The 20,600-nt window shown below is 50.0% G+C and overlaps 8 protein-coding genes across 8 annotated transcripts; 3 read left to right on the top strand and 5 right to left on the bottom strand.

Moving 5' to 3' along the window:
- Positions 1-429: 429 nt before the first annotated feature.
- Positions 430-2,452, bottom strand: N7443_006139 (two-component sensor protein histidine protein kinase (dhkk dhkj); the record flags this gene model as incomplete). The annotated part of the gene is made up of 10 exons (XM_056886195.1): positions 430-601; positions 659-761; positions 827-1,110; positions 1,166-1,249; positions 1,313-1,489; positions 1,544-1,627; positions 1,683-1,846; positions 1,927-2,063; positions 2,110-2,187; positions 2,242-2,452. 10 exons carry the CDS (start codon positions 2,450-2,452, stop codon positions 430-432), a joined length of 1,494 nt encoding a protein of 497 aa, XP_056741643.1.
- A 699-nt stretch (positions 2,453-3,151) lies between these two features.
- On the top strand, positions 3,152-4,820 carry N7443_006138 (NAD(P)/FAD-dependent oxidoreductase; the record flags this gene model as incomplete). Its single annotated transcript, XM_056886194.1, has 7 exons — positions 3,152-3,433; positions 3,497-3,655; positions 3,717-3,826; positions 3,880-4,039; positions 4,096-4,202; positions 4,256-4,564; positions 4,634-4,820. The coding sequence occupies 7 exons, from the start codon at positions 3,152-3,154 to the stop codon at positions 4,818-4,820; spliced, it is 1,314 nt and encodes a 437-aa protein (XP_056741642.1).
- Positions 4,821-6,032: 1,212 nt separating this feature from the next.
- N7443_006137 (uncharacterized protein) lies at positions 6,033-6,473 on the top strand (the record flags this gene model as incomplete). Its single annotated transcript, XM_056886193.1, has 1 exon — positions 6,033-6,473. One exon carries the CDS (start codon positions 6,033-6,035, stop codon positions 6,471-6,473), a length of 441 nt encoding a protein of 146 aa, XP_056741641.1.
- A 985-nt stretch (positions 6,474-7,458) lies between these two features.
- N7443_006136 (SMP-30/gluconolactonase/LRE family protein) lies at positions 7,459-9,138 on the bottom strand (the record flags this gene model as incomplete). Its single annotated transcript, XM_056886192.1, has 8 exons — positions 7,459-7,676; positions 7,766-7,845; positions 7,919-8,015; positions 8,073-8,282; positions 8,339-8,446; positions 8,508-8,701; positions 8,758-8,912; positions 8,974-9,138. 8 exons carry the CDS (start codon positions 9,136-9,138, stop codon positions 7,459-7,461), a joined length of 1,227 nt encoding a protein of 408 aa, XP_056741640.1.
- Positions 9,139-9,537: 399 nt separating this feature from the next.
- On the bottom strand, positions 9,538-13,251 carry N7443_006135 (uncharacterized protein; the record flags this gene model as incomplete). The annotated part of the gene is made up of 1 exon (XM_056886191.1): positions 9,538-13,251. One exon carries the CDS (start codon positions 13,249-13,251, stop codon positions 9,538-9,540), a length of 3,714 nt encoding a protein of 1,237 aa, XP_056741639.1.
- A 664-nt stretch (positions 13,252-13,915) lies between these two features.
- N7443_006134 (cobalamin-independent methionine synthase II family protein) lies at positions 13,916-15,191 on the bottom strand (the record flags this gene model as incomplete). The annotated part of the gene is made up of 2 exons (XM_056886190.1): positions 13,916-14,883; positions 14,933-15,191. The coding sequence occupies 2 exons, from the start codon at positions 15,189-15,191 to the stop codon at positions 13,916-13,918; spliced, it is 1,227 nt and encodes a 408-aa protein (XP_056741638.1).
- A 1,053-nt stretch (positions 15,192-16,244) lies between these two features.
- N7443_006133 (methionine aminopeptidase MAP1) lies at positions 16,245-17,558 on the bottom strand (the record flags this gene model as incomplete). Its single annotated transcript, XM_056886189.1, has 3 exons — positions 16,245-16,895; positions 16,953-17,351; positions 17,424-17,558. 3 exons carry the CDS (start codon positions 17,556-17,558, stop codon positions 16,245-16,247), a joined length of 1,185 nt encoding a protein of 394 aa, XP_056741637.1.
- Positions 17,559-17,891: 333 nt separating this feature from the next.
- bna4 (kynurenine 3-monooxygenase) lies at positions 17,892-19,819 on the top strand (the record flags this gene model as incomplete). The annotated part of the gene is made up of 3 exons (XM_056886188.1): positions 17,892-18,132; positions 18,312-18,526; positions 18,629-19,819. 3 exons carry the CDS (start codon positions 17,892-17,894, stop codon positions 19,817-19,819), a joined length of 1,647 nt encoding a protein of 548 aa, XP_056741636.1.
- Positions 19,820-20,600: the final 781 nt, after the last annotated feature.

Genomic DNA, 20,600 nt, shown 5'->3' with positions numbered 1-20,600 from the left:
TCGAAATATGCAGTATCTCGTGAGTCAAAAGGAAATGGAAACAGCGAAAACCACCTACTCCATTCGGAGCCCGCACGAAATCACGTGAAGATAAGCATCCCCTCACTGACTCAGCAACGAAGCCGATGGAGCCAATGGCGTCACTGCTTTCATGCTCTCGGGCCTCCGGCGTCGGCAACGGCTGATCCTAGTTCGGCAGACAGGCCGACGCGGTACAGCGTTGATTGTACAATTTCCTTATCTTTGGTGAAATCTGGTAAATCGGTACGCAGGGATGCGGATACTCTACAAGCTGCCCTAAGAGCCTAGATAGATTTGGAAGTCTTGTTCCACGTAGATATGTATTTTAAAGTCCCATTCTAAACTTGTATCGTGTATATTTAGTATGTAGGCAAATGGTCGTCATACTTGAGGCCATGTCTGCCAGCACTAGACTGGGGCACCAAATGGGGTTTGATTAGACACTTTCAAATGTTCAATCTTCTCAAGCGCAGCATCCTGCTCCTCGGCAACCACGTCGGCGGGAATGCGGTCTGGTGTTGTGTTGACAAGCATAATCATGGGATATACAGCCGCTCCGAGTAAGCCAAATGTCACGCAACTAGTAGATCGGTCAGTTAGCATGTTATAAAATGAAGAAAAAAACGAGGGAACTTACAATCCAACAAGAGGGTTATTTGTCGTCTGAGTATTCATACCGTAGGAGATAGCTTGTCCAATGGCTTCGATGCATCGGAATGCAGCGCCATTGCGTACATTCTCTATAGTATCAATCAGCATTTGGGCAAGCTAGAACCGCCATTCCGTCACCTACTAGGATACTAACCTTGTGCATCCGTGGCAAAAGAAGACAGAAGCCAATACATGTATGACTGCGACAATGGACCTGTGGTCTGCACAAAGAAATATGGCAAGAAAGCAGAAGGGTACAGTGCATCTTGCCAATCAATGTGACCCGGGTTATGGTGGTTGAACTTGACTTGCATAGTTATGGACCAAATGTACACCCCGACATTGAGGATGACGACGGTGAAGAGACCGATCTGGGCCCGGCGGCGCTGGCTGAGACTCTTCATGTCAAGGATAAATCCAAGACCAAAGCAGCCCACACTGACAGAAATGATATCAATTGATGCATCTAAGGAGAGATGGATTGGAACCTTACATGCAGAAGAAAGGCGAGACGAGAGACGAGAGAGCGCGGGCGCGGACGGAGAAGTAAGTCGCCAAGTATGTGCTCCAGGTACCACTGTCGCAAATGTTAAGTTTTTTTTGTTCTTCCATGGAATTGTCGAATAACACTAGATCATACCTGTAGAAGAACGACCACAATGCCCAAAGGGCAGAAAACACAACAAGTTTCGAGGTCATGGTCTTCAGAATACGTTTCATTTCCATCTTGGTGGAAAGGGTTTCCGAAGTGATAATTCTGGTACCGTCAGATCGGACAACTTTTTCGAAAGGAGTAATCAGCAGTGCGAAAGGCAGACTGAGGAACACCGTTAGCATTTGTGTGGCTATCCATATTTCTCAGTTCACTCACGCGAGAGACTCAATGATCACAAAGGCGATGTAAGTATCGGGAGAAACTCCACCATCGACTCCTTTCTCATGGTTTTTCGATAGGCTGCAGAACAAACATGTCAGTCATTGCTCACCACGCGTTGCCAGGAAGAATTTACTTGATTGCTCCTCCAACCAGCTGTCCGAGGTTACGCGACACAATCCACAGAGCCAAATACTTCCCACGGGAGGCAGAAGGTGCAAGCGTCATAATAGCTCCAGCCTCAGCAACATACCAGCAAGCGGTTCCAATGCCACTGATGGCACCACTCAGAATGAGATACTGCAGGCTATCGTCAATAAATATTCTAGAAAGATAACTCAAACCTCGTAAGCATGCCGATGGAAAGATTCACCACTTACCCATTGGTTGCCAAACTTGCTATTACAGTAGTATGCCGACCCTTCGATGGGGAAGGACATTGCGCCCAGAACGAGGGCCCACTTGACACCGATCTTGTTCACGATCGGACCACCCATGAAACAGACTGACGAACTCCCTGTTAGTACAATAGAAGGTCTTGTTGATGGCTGCTGGGAACAAACCGATCGCAAGCAACGCGTATGTGATTGCGGTGCAAATGTTTGACACCTTCGCAGTTGCAAGACCACCACCCCCAAGGCCTGAAACAGTCAGTTAACTACCACTGCAATGAAGATACTCAGGATAGCACCCACCCGTAATCGCGTCAGCCATAGCTGGTCCACAGAATGCCTGGACACTCAGCAGCATCATCTGTGTCAAACTATGCTGCCATACCCGTTTCCATAGCGGGACAGTCGCCCTGTACACCTCCATGTTCACCCCATGAGCGATATCGGCTACATTGTCCGTCAATTCAGGAGAACCATCGTACGCCTTAGACATGGCCGTCTTCGAGTCAGTCATTGTGAAAGAATCGCACGATCGTAATGTGTTTTGAGTGACTCAGAGGCGGTGCGAGAGCGGGCTGCAATCCATCTGGGGTTATTTATACCTTTGTCGAGTAAGTTACCTTATCTCTTTACCTCGGAGACTCTCGCGGCTAGATTGACGGTTAATTCGCTCCGCTCAGCCCAAAAGGAAGATCTATCACAGACTATAGTGCCTTGATGTCGATGGAAGGTCCACGCTAAGCTTATCTGCCGTCCCCGGGGTATCTCCAAGCCTGGTAGCCGGATGGGGGACATGTTCCCCCACATTCCCCAATGCCATTTCCAGGCTTGAGCGTACTTTGGGGTCCGCCGAGAGGAAGGTCCACACGAAAGGAAGACGCGCTAGCCTCCACTTCGCAATTCTCGGCGATACGTTGGAGAAAATGCACCAATCGTGATCGTTCCGGCTACTCATCCGTATCTGACCCCTTCTTGACAAACACCTCTATCTTGAAATTGGAAACTTGAGTGGACATTTATCAGCGGAGGTCACACTTTAGGCTTGGCATCTCGTGCGAGATACTGTGACCGGTCGCACCCACTTGATCACGACTTATGAGCCTACGTTCCCTTCAAGTTTTTAGACCGATCCTGTCGATCAGCTTCCTTGCTGACTGTGCTGTTTGAGCGTCCCGTACACTGCAAAGCTTGTGGAAGTCAATTCAGTTTCAACATGGCTCACTCGCGCGCAAGCACCAAGGTCGTCGTGGCCGGGGGAGGTGGTACGGTCGGTTCGTCAACGGCGCTGCACCTCATTCGCTCTGGATATACCCCCTCAAACATCACCGTCCTGGATGTATACAAGATCCCTTCACTGCAATCTGCAGGACATGACCTCAACAAAATTATGGGCATTCGGTTGCGCAACGGCCCCGACTTGCAGCTTTCGCTGGAATCTCTCGATATGTGGCAACACGATGAGTTGTTTAAGCCTTTCTTTCACCAAGTGGGCATGGTGAGTCCTAAGAGCTGCGACTGTCCCTAAAGATGAGTCTTTCGAATACTAATACACCAGCAGATTGACTGTTCGTCATCAAAAGAGGGCATTGAAAATCTTCGACGGAAGTACCAGACCCTCCTTGATGCGGGCATTGGGCTAGAGAAGACGAACGTTTGGTTAGAAACTGAAGATGAGATCCTAGCGAAAATGCCAAACTTCACGCGGGAACAAGTCAAGGTAATTTACTGGCCCTTGAAAAACTTTGTATGTTCAAGTCTCACCCGGTTCCGATCATTAGGGGTGGAAAGGCTTGTTTTGCAGTGATGGAGGCTGGCTTGCTGCAGCCAAGGCTATCAATGCGATCGGAAATTTCCTTCAAGATCAAGGTGTCAAATTTGGCTTTGGAGGGTACGTGATGACTAGCAAATTCCAGGTTGGCATTCGCTGACGCGACCTTTCAGTGCTGGAACATTCAAGCAGCCTCTGTTCGCGGCCGATGGAACAACATGCATTGGACTTGAAACTACAGACGGATCAAGATACTTTGCTGATAAGGTGGTTTTGGCTGCTGGTGCTTGGAGTCCAACCTTGGTGGACTTGGAAAACCAGTGTGTTTCAAAAGTAAGTCAAGAAATAAGAACAAGCGAATTCTAACTAGTCGCTAATTGGGACATAAGGCCTGGGTGTTCGCCCACATCCAACTCACACCTCAAGAAGCGGACAAGTACAAGAACGTGCCCGTCATCTATGATGGTGAATATGGGTTCTTCTTCGAACCCAACGAGTAAGCAAGGCCCCGAACGTGAACGCATACATGCTAAACCCCCTTCTCTTCAGGCACGGGGTAATCAAAGTTTGTGACGAGTTCCCTGGGTTCTCTCGCTTCAAACAGCATCAACCTTACGGTGCCAAATCCCCCAAGATAGTATCTGTACCTCGATCACACGCCAAGCATCCTACAGATACCTACCCTGACGCCTCCGAAATCACCATACGGAAAGCGATCGCAAGATTCTTGCCAAACTTTCAAGAAAAGGAGCTCTTCAACCGGACTATGTGCTGGTGCACAGATACGGCTGATGCTAACTTGCTGATTTGCGAGCACCCGAAGTGGAAGAATTTCATTTTGGCCACTGGAGACAGCGGGTGAGTGTGCCACCACGCCTAGTGAAGTGTTGCCTGTGGTGACAAGCTTGCTAACTCATTATTCTACAGTCATTCTTTCAAGCTGTTGCCAAATATCGGGAAACATGTCGTCGAGCTTTTGGAAGAATCTCTGTCCCAAGATATGGCCGATGCATGGAGATGGAGACCAGGAGGTGACGCTCTTAGATCTAGACGCGGTGCTCCGGCCAAGGACCTTGCCGACATGCCGGGATGGAAGCATGATGCAAAGCTATGATCTCAGGTTTTAACAAGTTAAGCTGCGAGACTGCGTGACGTCACTTGTTCATTAGGATGATAGGGTGTGAAACATACCCAGATAGTCTATGGGTTTCATCAATGATATATTAATATCGTATTCAACTTATGCATATTTGCCGTGGCAACCTACTTATCACTCAGTCTCTGAAATAAGAGTGTTAATGTTGTACTTTTGATTTTGGGATTTGGGCGAAACATTATTAGCGGTTGTGCCGGGGCGTCGAAGAATGGCAACCATGAAGCATTCGGGCTGATCGTATCCGTAGGTATGCCTAAAGTGGACAATTTTATGTCTGACAGTGGGTCACGGCTCTGTCAAGTCTTCATGAAAGATGAAGTTATTCTCCGACCCGGGGGCTTCAAGGTATAGGGGACAGCACGTGAACTTGCAACGTGTGTCGCTTGCAAGGTATCTTTCGGGCATCCCATCTTTAGGTCTCTCAAAAAGTCGGATCATAGCCTCATAGGAGGTCTTTTGACCCGGGACCGAAACGGTAGGGAAGGTGACGTGGGGCCACCTGACCGCCGTGGAAGGCCTGATTTGTTCTGTCCTGCCCTCAAGTCAGATCAGGTCCTCGTTTTCCGCGTCGCGGACCCTGAGTGGCAAGTGGATTACCCGTTTGGTACTAGTTGCATCTAAATACAGCAAGATCACCAATTGTTAGCCGGATTCATCGGTAGCTTTCCCCAGTCCTGCCTAGCTCGAAAGTTCCCCGGCTGGTAATCGATCGACACCATGTGGCCCCAGATGAGCACATATACGGGTTGCCAAGCCGAGGCACCCCGTATCTGATTCGTCTGGTCTTGAATGTGTCTTACTTTGTGCATTGTATTGTTCAGCAGTGCAGAGTTGGCATACCACAAAATAGACACCGCCTCGGGCCGATGTCTCACCTATACTTGAGTGAGACAGCACTGGGCGGAGTATTTGTTACTTGTTCCGCTTCCACTGTTACATTCACTAACCTTTAGCAGCATCTATTTCAAGGAATTCTTGTGGAGTAGTCACGGGGGCTCTCTGTGCTATGATGTTAGTTCCATGATCATGCCAAGATGGGCATCTGCTGAAGAGGCTCAGGAAAGCCATAAATACCTTCGCTCTTTCGCTCGATCCTCAAATTAATTCACACCATTCCACAATAAAAAACAGTCTCTCTATATCTACCTTCAACAAACACAAGCCGCCATCATGCAGCTCATTCAGATCATCCTTTCCACCACCCTCCTCGCCTCCTCGGCCGTCATGGCCGCCCCTACTGCCGGCGTGTCCATGATGGCCGCTGGTCCCCAGTGGACTATCGAGAACATGAAGCGCACCTGCAACGCCGCCAACTCCCAGTGTACCTGGACCTTCGGCATTGAGGTTGGCACTGCCGCCGCTACCCCCTGCACCTACGTCGTGAAGGCCGCCGATGCCTCCCAGGCCAACGGCGGTCCTGCCACTTGTGGCGCCTACACGATCACTTCCGGCTGGAGCGGCCAGTTCGGCCCGGGCAATGGCTTCACAACCCTCTCTGTCGTCAACGGTGACACCCGCCAAATTGTCTGGCCCGCCTACACCGACAACCAGCTCGCTGGTGGAAAGGTCGTCAAGCCCGACCAGGCTTACGCCCCCGCTGCTCTCCCTTAAGTGCGAGCATATACTCGAGGAAGCTGTATAGGCTGATTTGAGATGAACAAAAACGAACACTCTCAATCTGTCCAATGACAGTCAATGTATGACACTCAATTAGCTTTTTATGTACCTAAGCTCTGTGGTGGAACAGAATGGTGTTAATAATTTCCCGACTGTGCATGAAATCAATCGTATTCGCTCTGATCAAGTACTTTGCTTTGTAGGACACAGATCTATTTATACATCTCTTCATACCTCTATCACTGCCTCTGACAGTAAGTTGACTCCTGCATCTTTCTTCCATCCAATCAATCTCAAAAAACACATTTTAGCCCCTTTGAATGGGTTAGGTATTGCTGTAGAAGAGTGGGTTTCGCCACGTCACACCTCAGTTGATGTCCGTGCCATTTCTAGTACCTCTCCTAGTTCTTAGCCACCCCCGCAAAATTAGCAGGGATCATGGTGATCACCGGACAAATACGGAAGCTTGTTTGACCGTGGACGGCTAAAATACTGTTCCAGACACCAGTGAGGAAGAACATTTTGGAAATGCTCGTCTAACACTTCCAAAGCTTGAAATGTCTTCAAGCTATTTATCCCGGGCGTGGCACTAAAATTCCAGAACTGACCAGATTATTTTCGTGAGACCATTATTCAGCCTAAGGCGCAAATATTAAACGCTTATTAGTCACCTCTTGAAGTATTAGCACTCTGACCTTTCCTTAATCGGAAAAGAAGCTCGCTTGGTAGAAATCCCACCCGGTCACCCGGCCACTCGTTGGCCTTCTCTACTGAGGGATATCAGCCTAGGGCACGGATGTCAACCTGATCCGAAAATTCATGTATTAACTTTGAAACTACCAAGATTTCCAGTAAAACTCAGAAGTCATACCAGTAACATTTAATATAAAGTAGACGCTGTTATGAAGAGAATCAAATTTAAGGAAATTCGTATTTGATAACTGAAAAACACCTAATTGTCTTTATCTAGGGATATGCTTCACATCTCACTATCAACATAATTCCCTGCTGCAGCCAATGTTGCATAGTAGAGGTCTGTCTCAGCACAAATGACCATTCGACCCTTTCCAGCGAAGTTGAAGTTCGCCGAGGTAGAACCAACATATATTTTCCCGATGAGCTTGCCTGATGGGTTCCAGACTTGAATACCGTCGCCACACCCGGCGTATATATTGCCCCAGGAGTCACAATGGATGCCTTATCACAAATAAAATGTCAGTATGTGAGATACCCATTGATTCTGCTTCCAAAATTGAACTGAGGGCAGACTATCCCGTATGACTTACCATCAGGTGCGCCGGAGTTCACAAATGCAAAAGTCTTGCGATTCTCGAATGTCCCATCTTCTTTCACGTCAAAGCGATATCTATAAAGTTGCAGTCAGCAAATTGCACTTCGATTGAGCTTAGAGTTTCATAGAGGATTATGCGAAAACGTACATCGAAGCGGGACGAGTAAAGTTCAAACCGAAGAAACCACTGTCGATGCCGGTATCGGTAACATACGCGTACTCACCGTCAGGCGAGAAGGTTAATCCTTTGAAATAAATTAGCCCATTCCTATGATTTAATTAGGGGTTTCCAAGGGACATACCGTTAGGGTGATCAAAGCCATCCGCCACGACCGTGACAGCACCGGTATCTTCATTGAATCGATAGATTTGGTCCTGCAGCCCCGGAGCGGGACGGAAATCTTGCACATATCCATAAATAGTGTCTGTGAAATAGATGTCTTTATTTTTCGGATGAATGACTACGTCGTTCAAGGAGTTAAATTGCCGACCGAAGTAATTGTTCAACAGAACTAGATGGATTTCAATTAGTTATCTTTCTTTCATGTGCGGAATGGGGATATTCAACCGGTAGTATTGTATGGCTTTTGTGGGTTCATAAGCCATAAAGATGGAGGCTTGTCATCACCCTGGCCTTCACCAGTGAAGACGATTTGTCTCCGGTAGTTTGTTCCCCCTATTTTGGTCACTGGTCAGGCCGAAAAATCGTCGTATCTCTAAGCGATGTCCTAGCTTACCATTTGGATTGATCACCATAGCCGATGAAGGGACCTTAGTAACAGTTACCAAGCCTGCAGCATCCCTCTTATTAGCAACGGCAGCGGCCTCTGCAAGAGATATCTTTTCAATTATTGCCGACTTCTTTAGACCAGTGCTAGCGTTTTTGGCACCTGCGTTCTGGACGAAGAAGACTTCCTCTGTTTCCTTTGACCTGTCATAACCCCAAATCAGTCCCAGTGTGCTTCTCTCTATGTTTACATGCCATACCAGACGACCGCCTCGTGAAACAGAGGGTCTTTGGGCGAGTGGGCAATCCGGGTGAGTGTTGGAGCTTCTCCAATAATTTTCAAGAACTCATCGTCGTACACATGGAATGGGCGTTGAGTGAGGCTTTCTTCGGTATGTCCTGGAGGGACGAAAAGCTGTGATTTCAAGCGTGGATCAATTTTGAGATAAGGAAGATAGGAACGCTTGATCACATACACTCTTGGCATTGAACTCGATTGGTGGCTGAGTCACGTTTAAGACGTTGAACGCTCTTTGGTCGATCACCTGAGCCTGAGCAGGCAAGCTACTACCCTCAACGGGAGGGACGATTGATTGTCCCAGAGCCACTAGAGTCGCAAGCGCAAGATTCCTAGTAGGCATCCTGAATGAGGGTCGTCGTTTTCGCTCCACAAAAAAAATTCCAAGTGACAGCCGTGTTCAAAGTGCAGATAGAAAGCAAAAACGTATCAAGGGGTGACGAGACATTTATTTGGAGTTGCTGGGAGTGAGGGACTCGGAGAAGAACAAACCCCGCAAGACTTCAAATGATGTATGCCCAGGGGAATCGTTCTCTTCCTCCAATGAATTATAGCTGCCCTGCCGCTTCCCCACTTGCCCGGTTCAATATCTGATGATCTTTCGGAGTTCTTCCGACGTTTAGCCCCGCAAAATCCTCAGAATCCCCATAATGGATGGGCTCGGAGAAATCAAAATCTGGCAAGACAAGATGTAGTGACTAAGCATAGCGTCAGGGTGAAAGATAAAATTGTTCCAGAAGATCTAGTCGTTTCGAAAATTTCCAAACAAATCCTTCGCCCACGCAATACCATGCTCTTCCGCAATAGCAAGAGCCGTCTTCCCTGTGGAATTCCCCTTCTCCACCAACTCAGGAACCTTCTTCATAAACAATTCCACCGTCCTCCGGAACTCCGCCTCCGCAAATGTGTTAGACGGCATCGAAGCCGCCAGAAGATGAAACACGGTATTACCTTGGTTATCTACCACCGAAACATCAGCCCCCTTCTCATAAAGTGCCATCGCACGCGTAATATCGCCCTCCTCCCACTGCAGCGGTACAATGTTACCACCGTAAAATGGGAACATGGGGACACTGCACCCATACGAATGCGTTCCAGTCTGGCACCTTGCGGCGGCCAGAATGAGTGTCTGGCCTTTAGGATCCCGTCGCTCAAGGTCAAGGTTCGGCATTTCAAGCCAGGGCTGGATGATCCCCCCGTCGGTAAAAAGCTCATGCAGGATTGACTTGTCGGTGTCGCAAAGTAGGAATGGGTCAGCGCCGTGGGCGAGCAGGCAGTTGACCATGCGGCTAGCGTTGGCGCGGCTGTTGGACTCGTTGAAGGGAAACATAGAGATGTAGTGGATTGGTCGCAGGATGAAGCTTGTGAGTTGAGGGTCTTTCTGCAACCTGTGGGTGTGCCAGTGTCGCTGGGCGTCAGATAGGGTTGTGTTGTTTATGTCCAAATCCATGGTAAGAAGAGTAGAGACGACTTCAGAATTGAAGGAGCACAACGCCACGAAGAGCTCCATGGGGTGGTTCTGGGATGGATAGGCACCGTGCTCGATCAGGAGATTGAATAACTGTGTGCTATATGCACACATGGCAAGCGGCGAGAAGCCACATTGAGCAGTAAGGTTTGGGTCGGCGCCGCCTTCAAGCAGGCTTTTAACAATTTCCAGTTGCTGGAGACCATCGGATTTGTGAAGGGCTTTGCACAACGGTGTCTTGCCTTCGGCATTGCGGGCGTTAGGATCAGCGCCTTGTTGGAGCAAGTACCGAATGGCTCCTGCATGCCACCAGTGAGTGCCTTGGGCCAGTTGGTGGAGGATCGTATCACCCGCTTGGTATCCTCTACCGCTGGCCATTGCAGATTGGTAGTAGACCTTTGGTTTGGTCACCATGCCCTCCTTGAATACAATATTGACATCTGCATTGAATTTCTCGACAATCACCTTGATCGTGTCCAGGTTAGGAAGCTCTCGCTGAGCAGCAGCCAGCAAGTATGGGATTAGCTCGCCGTTGTAATGCTTGCTTCCGCCGTCGATCCAACAGCTTTTTGGCATGATCTTCCCAATTCTTTCAAAGAGCTCAGAGTATCCCCACCGTGCGAGTGTGACCAAGATGTCCGGCAGAGCGGAGCCTTTATTGACAACGTCCGCATTTTCTTCCAAGGCTTGAGCAAGCTCCTCGTGATGACCGCTCAAAGTCATCGAAAGCACGTCCATGTCCATATCAATAGGGCTGTTAAATTTTTCCATCAATAAGACCGGAAGGTGCTGCGAGCGCAACAGCAAGCATTCAGTGTCGAAGGAGCGATAATCTTCGATTTTAATGCCCATCTCTTCGGATACCCGCGCTAGTTCGACGGCCATCTCCTCGTCGCCAGCATCTGTCGCGTGCCACATTGGACCAACTCCAAATCCTGTCTTTTCTAAAAGCCCACCATGTCGCGCCAACGTCCGCACGATGTCACGGGTCCCAAGACTCGAAGCTTCAGATGTGAGCTCACCCTTCCATCCTAGCTTTTTGGGATTCTCGCTCTTGTTCTTCGAATTGGTTTCATGCATCCGTGGCCGTCGATCATCATCTGCGAGGACGCCCGCTGCGGAAAAGAGACGGAACAGGTTTTCCTGACCATAAGTGCCTTTCCAGAGTTGGTTTTCGACTTTGAAACCAGAGCATGAATCCATCGCGGTGTGCTTGTGTTTATCTCGGAGTTGGACATCCGCTCCATGAGCGAGAAGTAGATTCACAGTTTCCACTCTTCCAGAGCGACATGCCACATGGAGGGGGGTTCGTCCGTCCTCAGACTGTGTGTTGACTAAGGACAGCATATTGATCGAGGTGTAATGATCCAACAGCAGCCCGACAACGTTACTTTGGCGAGCGGTGGACGCGATATGTAGCAAGTTTCGCCTATCTTTCGTGGTTGCGGTCGTATCAGCTCCTCTGACGATCAACTTGCTGACCAGTCTATCAGAAGTGGTGGCAGCCAGGTGGATAGGGCGAATTCCCTGATTATCAGGAGTATTCAACGCGACATTGAAACCTGCATCAAGCAGCAGGTCAATAGCGCATTTGCCTTCCTCTGGAGCAGACATGAAATGGAATTCAGAGGTCTGACTGCAAAGACTATGTAGGGGCGTCCGTCCCTGGAAATTGGGACGGGCTGGGGAAATGCCCATCTTCAAGAGCTTTAGCATGGCTAAATAACACGAGTCATCCTGGACGGTAGCGAAATGGACTGCCAATTGGTGTAAAAAGGTGTCTCCTGCGTAGTTCTCTAGTCTAGGATCAACTCCGAGTTTTAAAAGGGTGTCCAGATGCTGAGAGTGAAATTCGTGAGGCCCGATCAGATAGGAAAGCATACCATCACCCTTGTAGTCCCGGGCGTTGATATTAGCTCCCCGGCTGATTAGAAGAGGCACCAACTCGTGAGAGCTTATACTGGCATATCCAGACATAGAATTGGTGAGTAGCGTGCGTCCAGAGTGATCCCTGGCCTCAAGATCTGCATCGGCCGCACAGAGGATGTCCAAGACGTCTACTAGACTGTCTCCCATGGCATTGATCATATGGATAGGCTGTCTTCCATCGTGATTCTTCTGGTTTGGGTCAAGCCCGAGCTTCAAAAGTGCCGCAACCGTCGGATTCCCACGGCGGTGTCTTCCTACAGCGACATGAAGTAGTGTATTCCCTTTTGCATCGGTAATGTGCCAGTCCGATACATACGGCAGGAACAAGGAGAGATCTCCCAGCTGACATTTCGTCGCGAAGGCATGCAGCGGCGTTTTACCGTCATCTTTCGCGCCAGTATCCAAACGGGCCCCGTACTCCATTAGAAGCTTGAATCGTTCCGGATGATCTTGAGGCGTGTGAAAGAATTGCAGAGGCACGAGGCCTCGCTTATCCTCGATGTTGGGATTCGCTCCGACACGTAGTACAAATGAAACGAGCTCCGAATCGCAGTGCAAGCAGTCTAGCAGCACGGTTTCGCCGTGGGAATCCTGCGAATTGATGTCGGCCCCGGCGTCCAACAGCAGCTGGATTACCTCCTCGAAGCAAGATTGATCTTTCACATCTTGGAGTTGCCGCAGATCCTGCGCCGCGCCGTGGATCGGCAGATATAACAGTTCTCTGAAATCGCCCCGCTTAATTTTTGAATTCACAGTGACATCTGCGCCGTGCTGTAGGAGGAGTTGGACGATGGCGGGCTCCACAGCTTTTGCGGCCAAGAACAGGGGCGTTACACCATCGTCCGCGGCATTGGCATCACATTTTTCGGTCTCTATCAGAGCCTGGGCGACAGTGAGTTTACCCTTCTCGCAGGATCGACACAGAGCCGCGGTGAGGTCACCAGGGTCTGCTGTGGGGACTAACTGGCGCACGGTGTCCACATCCTCGGCGTCCACGGCAACCAGTAGGGGCGACAGAGGCTCTTCTTGTGCAGGTTCCTCTCCAAATAGGTTGAACATGACTTCGAATTAGGAGAATATTGAACAGAAAACAGTGAGAACAGGGGTGTTTTAAAACCTGGATTCCGCGAAACCATGGTAGCGCTAAGCCGAGCTTGAGCCTCCTGATTTAGGCTACTCTTCGTTTCCAATGTCAACTAGCGCGGTTCTGCCTACATCTGCCTGAAAGTGTGGGACAGCCACAAGAACATGGAATTAGGGGTTTGCTTTTATCTAGATCTGAGGTGCGAACCTTGGTTTTCAACTTTTGGTTGAACCGAAACGGAGGATGGGAAAAAGGGACCCCTGGGTGGGGTTGCTGTATTCCACTTTTGAACCCATCATATGTACTGATCAACAGCTCTGTAGAATACTTGGAGAATGATTTCTTTACTGCATACCATATCTATGCATGTATGTATCTTAAACGCCATTCCAGAATTGACTAAACCAACCCCTCATTCTCTTTACAGTTTAGTGCCTCAAGGACCTTGGCAGACCCCATTCACATATTGAAATGAGTTCATCTCATTAACCTCCCTCCATAAATACATGCTGTCCATGCAACTGCGTACATCTGTTGAATCCCTAAGTACAAATCCCGTGTCACATCAAAGTTTCCCGTCGCTGTTGAAATTTCAGAAAATTCTTGCATTGTCGTGTCACATTAGAGGCCATCAGCACTTTACGCCTCACCCCAGATCTCATCCGCAATCTGGCGGACCAGACCCAGCTTCTTCTTCTGATCCTCCAAACTCAGCGGGTATCCGCTCTCGTGGGTGCTGAATCCACACTGAGGGCTAACGCAGACACGCTTCAGTGCATCCTCGCGGGTCTCACCGCTACCTGAGGCCACGAAGTCAGCAGCGTTGTAAATGCGCTCCTTCATGGCTTCCTTGTCCTCCAGTTCACGGAGCTTGGTACTGATAACGCCGATAACGACGTTCTTGTTCTTGGGCAAGAACTTGAGGGGCTCGAAACCGCCCGCACGCTCGGTGTCATACTCAAGGTAGAAGGTGTTGACGTTAAGGTTTTCGAACAGCTTCTTGGCGATAATGTCGTAAGAGCCCTCGGAGAAATGACGGCCGCCGATGAAGTTACCGCGGCACAAGTGAATGCCGGTGTGCATGTCCGCAGGGACCTTGGACAGAGAGTCGTTGTACAGCTTGATATAAGCATCGAAGAGGTCGTCGACGCTGCCGCTGTTGTCCTTGTCTTCTTCCCAGCCCTTGCGGAAGGCGTTGGAGCAGAAGTATGCCATGCCGGGGTCGTCAAACTGGACATTGCGAAGACCAGCCTTATATAGGGCATCCAGCTCGGCCTGGTACACCTCGGCAACACCCTGGAAGTACTCTGAGTCGTTGGCATATGCCTCAGGGGTATAAGCCTTGCCCTCCTTGTAGCGCATGTGGAACCAAGCGGGCGTGATCATGGTCAGCTTGATGTTGCCCCACTCGCTCTTGGGAGTGGCATCCTGGATGAGTTTCAGCTCGTGCAGGTTGGAAACAGACTTCTCAGGGCTCCAGGAGAGCTTAGAGCCGGCAATGACAGAGTCACCGGGCATAACCTTGCGGTCCTGCTCGATCAGACTGACGACGTCGGGGTGGTAAAGACGGAACATGGATGCATCGGCATCCTGCAGACGAATAGTTCCTGAAAACTCATTTAGTGATGGCTAATCGCAAGTTGTGTCATCACATACCCTCAAACTCATCCCACATTAGACCCCAGAAACGGGTACGGTTGAACTCGCCGGAGCAGACAGCCTTGATTCCCAGGTCCCGCTGCAGCTGGACGACGTCCTTAACAGCCTCCTTCTCAACGGCGTGCAGACCGGCCTCCTTCTCAGAGATACCAGTGTCACGGATCTTGGCCCGAACCTCCAACAGGTTCTGAGGGCGCAGCAATGAGCCCATGTGCTCAGCCCGGAAAGGCGGTGCGCTGTGAAGTTGGCTGGCCATGATGTGAGATATAACCGGACTTGCGGCTGATCAACAGACTAATGATTAACTGTTCCGATGATGGTGGATCAGACAATGACCTAACTCCAGAACAATTGACAAGGAAAAGAAAAGGAGAAATGAGCTGTTGGTGCAAAAGTGGTGCTCAGGTGGAGGGGCTAACGTGGGGCTGCGAGCCATCCGCAAAAAGCTTCATCCATTTGATGCTTGTGGGGTCACCAAAAACTGCTTTTCTGGGGATTTCAACTTATCTGGGGTATTTGGACCCATGAAAAAAACGGGAGTGGGTCCAGCTGTACCTCATACGAGCACATATCTGTTCTGCATGGTCAAAAAGTACCGATCTATAGAGCTTCTTGGTATGCATTGGGCCCCACATGCGGCTTTCGAGGTATACAGGCGCATTTTAATACGAATCTGACGGGATCAAGTGCAAAAGGACTCAAGAACTCGAGGGGTATAGGTAGGACCTTTTTATCTGTGCAAAGCTTATCTAGCATGTTATATCACCAGAGTGGCCAGTGCACTCGTGCGTCCACGGGTGCCCATGTGGTGCGGAAGAGCCGCATCATGTGGGCGAGCTAAAGCTTGCACGACGTAGTTCAATAAACCTAGTGGATGATGACGACGTCCTAGCTTTAGGAAGTAGGAAGCGTTTCATATTGCAATTCATACTTCATTGATTCTTTCCAAGCTTTTGGGAGGCTATCAACATTCGGACTTATCCAAGGCATTGCTAGCCCCACTAACTACAGTCTTCGAATCCGAATAATTCCACTTTTGTCCCACCGCCATTTGCCATGTACGAACAATCATTCTACGTCCAGTCAAGCTTGGCAAAGACCTAGACATTCTGATGTTGAGCATAGGAACGGAAAAGGATGCCACTAGGTACAGTTGACATATTCTACGAATCTAAATGTGCGGAGTTCGGCAATGTTGCTACGAGTGTGGGCCACGTTCTATAGAAATCAAGACATTGACAGGTCGTTAATTATGCTCTAATCAGGTTAACTGGTATCTGACCATCTATGCAAGTTGTCATCAATCCACTCAATTCCCGTTCGCTACGGGCATCGGGACTGGACCACCCGGCGAATCCGGGAAACGGGCAGTAAGAACCTCAACACCGTCCTCAGTTACCAACATGGTGTGCTCGAACTGTGCCGACAAAGAACCATCCGCAGTGGTGCTGGTCCAGTCATCGGGCCATGTGCGATCGCGGTGGGTACCAGTGTTGATCATAGGCTCGATGGTGAAGCACATACCGGGCTTAGCGGCGCCGACGGCCTTGTTCTTGCCGTAATGGGGAACGTTGGGGGCGCAGTGGAAGAGCTGGTTGATACCGTGGCCGCAGTAAGTCTTAACAACACTGCAGTCGCGGGACTTTGCGTGCTTCTCAATAACGTTGCCGGGATCGCGGAACAGCATGCCGGGCTTGACCAGCTCGATCGACTTTTCCAGGCACTCGCGTGCGGTCTCGACCACGCGAACAGCCTCGGGGTTGGCAAGGGCCTTGTCACCGACGTAGTAGGTCTCGTTGATGTCGCCGTGGAAACCCTTGTGGTACAGGGTCACGTCGATGTTGACAATGTCTCCATCCTCTAGAGGGCGCTGATCGGGAATGCCGTGGCAGATAGTCTCGTTGACGGAGGTGCAGACGGATTTGGGAAAGTGCATATAGTTAAGCGGGGAAGGGTAGGACTGAAATTACTTGTCAATAGTGTTACCTTAGCGACAAGGAATCGAGGGCATTCTTACATCCCGTTCGAGGCAGGCCTTGTGGACCACCTCATCGATGTAGTCGGTCGTCACACCAGGCTTCAGTGCGCGGGCGGCAATATCCAAAACCTCGCGGGCCAGACGGCAGACGACGCGCATACCCTCTTGCTCCTCCTTGTTCAAGATCTTGATGCTGCGCTGGCCGAAGAGGCGCTGCTCGGAGATCGGGATACCGTTTTTGGCATAGTCGGGGTAGGGAATGGAAGTCGGGACGGCGCGCTTCGATGACAGCGGGTAGACAGGGCGCAGGCTACCGGCGAACTGGAAAGAAGGGAAGGGATTGAAGTTGCCGGTTGCTGGATCAGGTTCAGAAACTACCTTCGGAGGAAATAGATTGGAGAGGAAGTTACTCTTCTTGTGAGTGGTTTTGTGTTCAGCCTGGTCAAGTTAGCCGAGGATTTCCAAGATCCAAGGGGGCATCACATGCCCCTGTTATCCAAGAGTGCCTACCCAACTGCGCTTGAAACAGTCTTGCGAGCAGAAGAAACTGTCGGTGCCTGCCTTGAGGCAGGTCGGGCATTGCAGGGTGCCCGCGTTGTTTGAGCAGTCCACTCCAATACATTTGCGGGGAGATTCGACTGCCATCGTGAATAGTGGACACGTATTACCAAATGGAACGCGCTGGAGGGAGGGGTCAGCTAATTATCCCGTATCAAGAAAAAAGACTTTATCCCCGCGGTCTCATAGGCACGCTAACCTGCATTGGGTTAGTGCTGGCCCTGCAGCCTGAGGCGACAGGGCGACGAGGCGACGAGGCCGTGATTGATTTTCAATCACGATGAGTCAGCCCGTTTTTTCTCTCTGCGCTCTTCCATTTCGGGCAAGGGCCGATGTCGCAGCACGTGAGTCGTGATTCTATTCGCCTTGCGCCTGGGAAAATTAGTTTCTCATTTCCAGTTCCATCTTCAAGACTGTGACATGGCAGCTTCTTCCCGCCAAAAGGTCGTTGTGGTAGGTGCGGGACCCGTGGGGTCCCTGGCGGCGCTGTATGCGGCCAGCCGAGGCGACGAAGTTGAAGTATACGAGTTGCGCGGAGGTACGTTACAGTTGCTTACTCCTTATGTTTATGCCCTGAAGATGAGCGAGGATGAGGAGGAGATCTGCGCAAAGGCTGCGAACATGCATGCGCTGGTGGTGGGAGATGAGCTCCAACACTTGAGTCAAAATTATACGACACCCACATCCCGCAAGGTCCCTGTTTCTCACATGGAGTCTCAATTATGCATGATGAGGGCGCAATTGATTCATCGTTCTTTCTGCTACCCCTGTCATTTGGATGGCGTGATTCGCGAAATTTTCCGGGGACAAGCCTAATAACTTTTTTTCGCGCATCCGTAGATCTCCGCGATCCCGCGACGGTGCCTTTGAACTTCACCAAGTCGATCAACTTGGCTCTCTCGGAGCGCGGTATTACTTCAATTCAGCAGTCGCACCGGTCCGGTCTGATCGACGATGTACTCCGTGAGACTATCCCCATGTACGGGCGGATGATCCACGGCCGAGAGAGTGGGCAGTTGTGGGAGGCCGCACAGGCCTATGACATACACGGCCGAGTATGCATTTCGCTTCCACCTGCATGTCGCATCTTGCATGACGCATGTCACTTATGGCATAAGATGTACAGGAACTTGACAGGGCTGACCGTATGGCTATAGGCAATTAATGCAGTGGATCGGAGTACTCTCAATAATGCTCTACTCGACGAGCTCGAGCGCAGCCCTAATGTCAAGCTCTTCTTCAACCATAAGTTGACCGGTGCAGACTTCCGCACCAACAAAGCTTGGTTTGAGCGTCGCATCCCTGGTGAGACTCCTCAGCCAGATTCCCTCGGTGTTGCTGGGCGTTCCCCTGAGATCGAGGTGTCATACGACTACCTGATTGGCGCCGATGGTGCGCACTCCGCCGCTCGCTTCCATATGATGAAGTTCGCCCACGTCGATTACCAGCAAGAGTATATTGACACATTATGGTGCGAGTTCCGTATCCCGCCCTCGGAGAAGGGAGAGTACCGAATCTCTCCCAATCATCTTCACATTTGGCCCGGGCGCGAGTTCATGTTCATTGCACTCCCCTCGGCCGACAAGTCATTTACATGCACGCTCTTCGCGCCAGAAGCAAACTACACCGCGCTGGAAAATGCGCCCCATAACCTACACGCGTTCTTCGATGAGCATTTCCCCGGTGTCTGCCCGGAACTTATCGACCCCGAGGCTCTGAATGAATCGTTCAATCTGAACCCTCACCTGCCAATAATCAGTATTAAGTGTCGGCCTCACCACTATAGTTCCACTGTTGTAATCCTCGGCGATGCAGCTCACGCCGTCCTCCCCTTCTACGGACAGGGCCTCAACGCCGGCCTGGAAGACGTGCGAGTCCTATTCGAGCAACTCGACAAGCACGGGGTCTACGACCCCGACACCAGCGTGTACACCCGCAGCGTCAGACGCCAAGCGGCATTCCAAGCATACACAGACGTGCGCTGTGACGACGCACACGCGATCAACGATTTGTCGAAAGAGAACTTCCTCGAAATGAGAGCGGGAGTCAAGTCCCCTTTGTATAAGCTACGGAAATCAATCGAGGAAACCATTGACCGTCGCCTTCCTTTCCTTGGCTGGAGGACCCAATATGCTCGCATCAGTTTCAGTACACAGCGGTACTCAGAAGTTGTACAGGCGGTCCGGCATCAGAGCGAGGTACTAGGAATCGGTCTGACCTCGGCTTTGGTTACGGGTGCTGGGGCACTGTCAGTTTTCATGTGGAAATACCCCCATCTTTCCCCCGTGTCGCTCTTTCAATGGACACTACACAGTTTGGCGAAGGGTTTGTCACGTCTTTCCCGGTAGTTTACCTACTGGTGTACAAAAATTTTGATTAACGGTACTGTTTGAGAAGCGCATAGACATATTTGAGAAAAGCACTGTAACTACTTCTTTCATATTTCAAATTTCAATGCATCATAATTCCCTGCTCCTATTTTTGGAACCTAGTCGCCTAGGTGCATGTTTTTGACGTTATTCCAAGTCTGTCAAAGACTGTCCAAACTGCAGTGATGATCAATGCCAGATATTTAGGTGAAAAGAGTCTTAGATGAGACTGAAGCTTGAGATTTTATTGAGTCTGGTAACTAATGGAGCCGGCCTCCCTTCATTTCTTCCCCCTTCCCATCCCTTCCTTTATCCCATGTCCTTCATCAACAGCTTGGAACCACCGCGGAAACGCTGCATGTCCCCATGAAATCACGTTGGTTGATTTTATGTCTTGTGAGCATGGGCCCCAATTTTTGACACTCAGGGCGTGCTGGATGACGACTTCACTTTTTGTTTCCCATGGAGGCCCAACAGCTTGCAGGTGGAGGCCCTTGAATTGAACTGAGAACTGACAGCCACCTCTCCTTTCTTCCCTTTCTATCGAGACGCCGTGCTGTACCCTCGTAGCCATCCTAACTTCATGCAGGCGCATTTGAACAAAATGAAGAACTTTCAATTAGGGTGTACTATCTCTTGATGTGTTCCACCATGAACAAATATGTACAATGCCATATGTCTAATAAATCCGATAATTATGTATTCCAAAATCCTATCATTCCAATCATAAGAAATCCAACTGTTACTTGGTCATCACATC

This window comes from Penicillium atrosanguineum (genome assembly GCF_028827265.1).
Source record: "Penicillium atrosanguineum strain IBT 20685 chromosome Unknown utg000004l_segment0_segment0, whole genome shotgun sequence".
Taxonomy (NCBI): Eukaryota; Fungi; Ascomycota; class Eurotiomycetes; order Eurotiales; family Aspergillaceae; genus Penicillium; species Penicillium atrosanguineum.
This window is presented reverse-complemented; position numbering and strand designations above follow the sequence as displayed.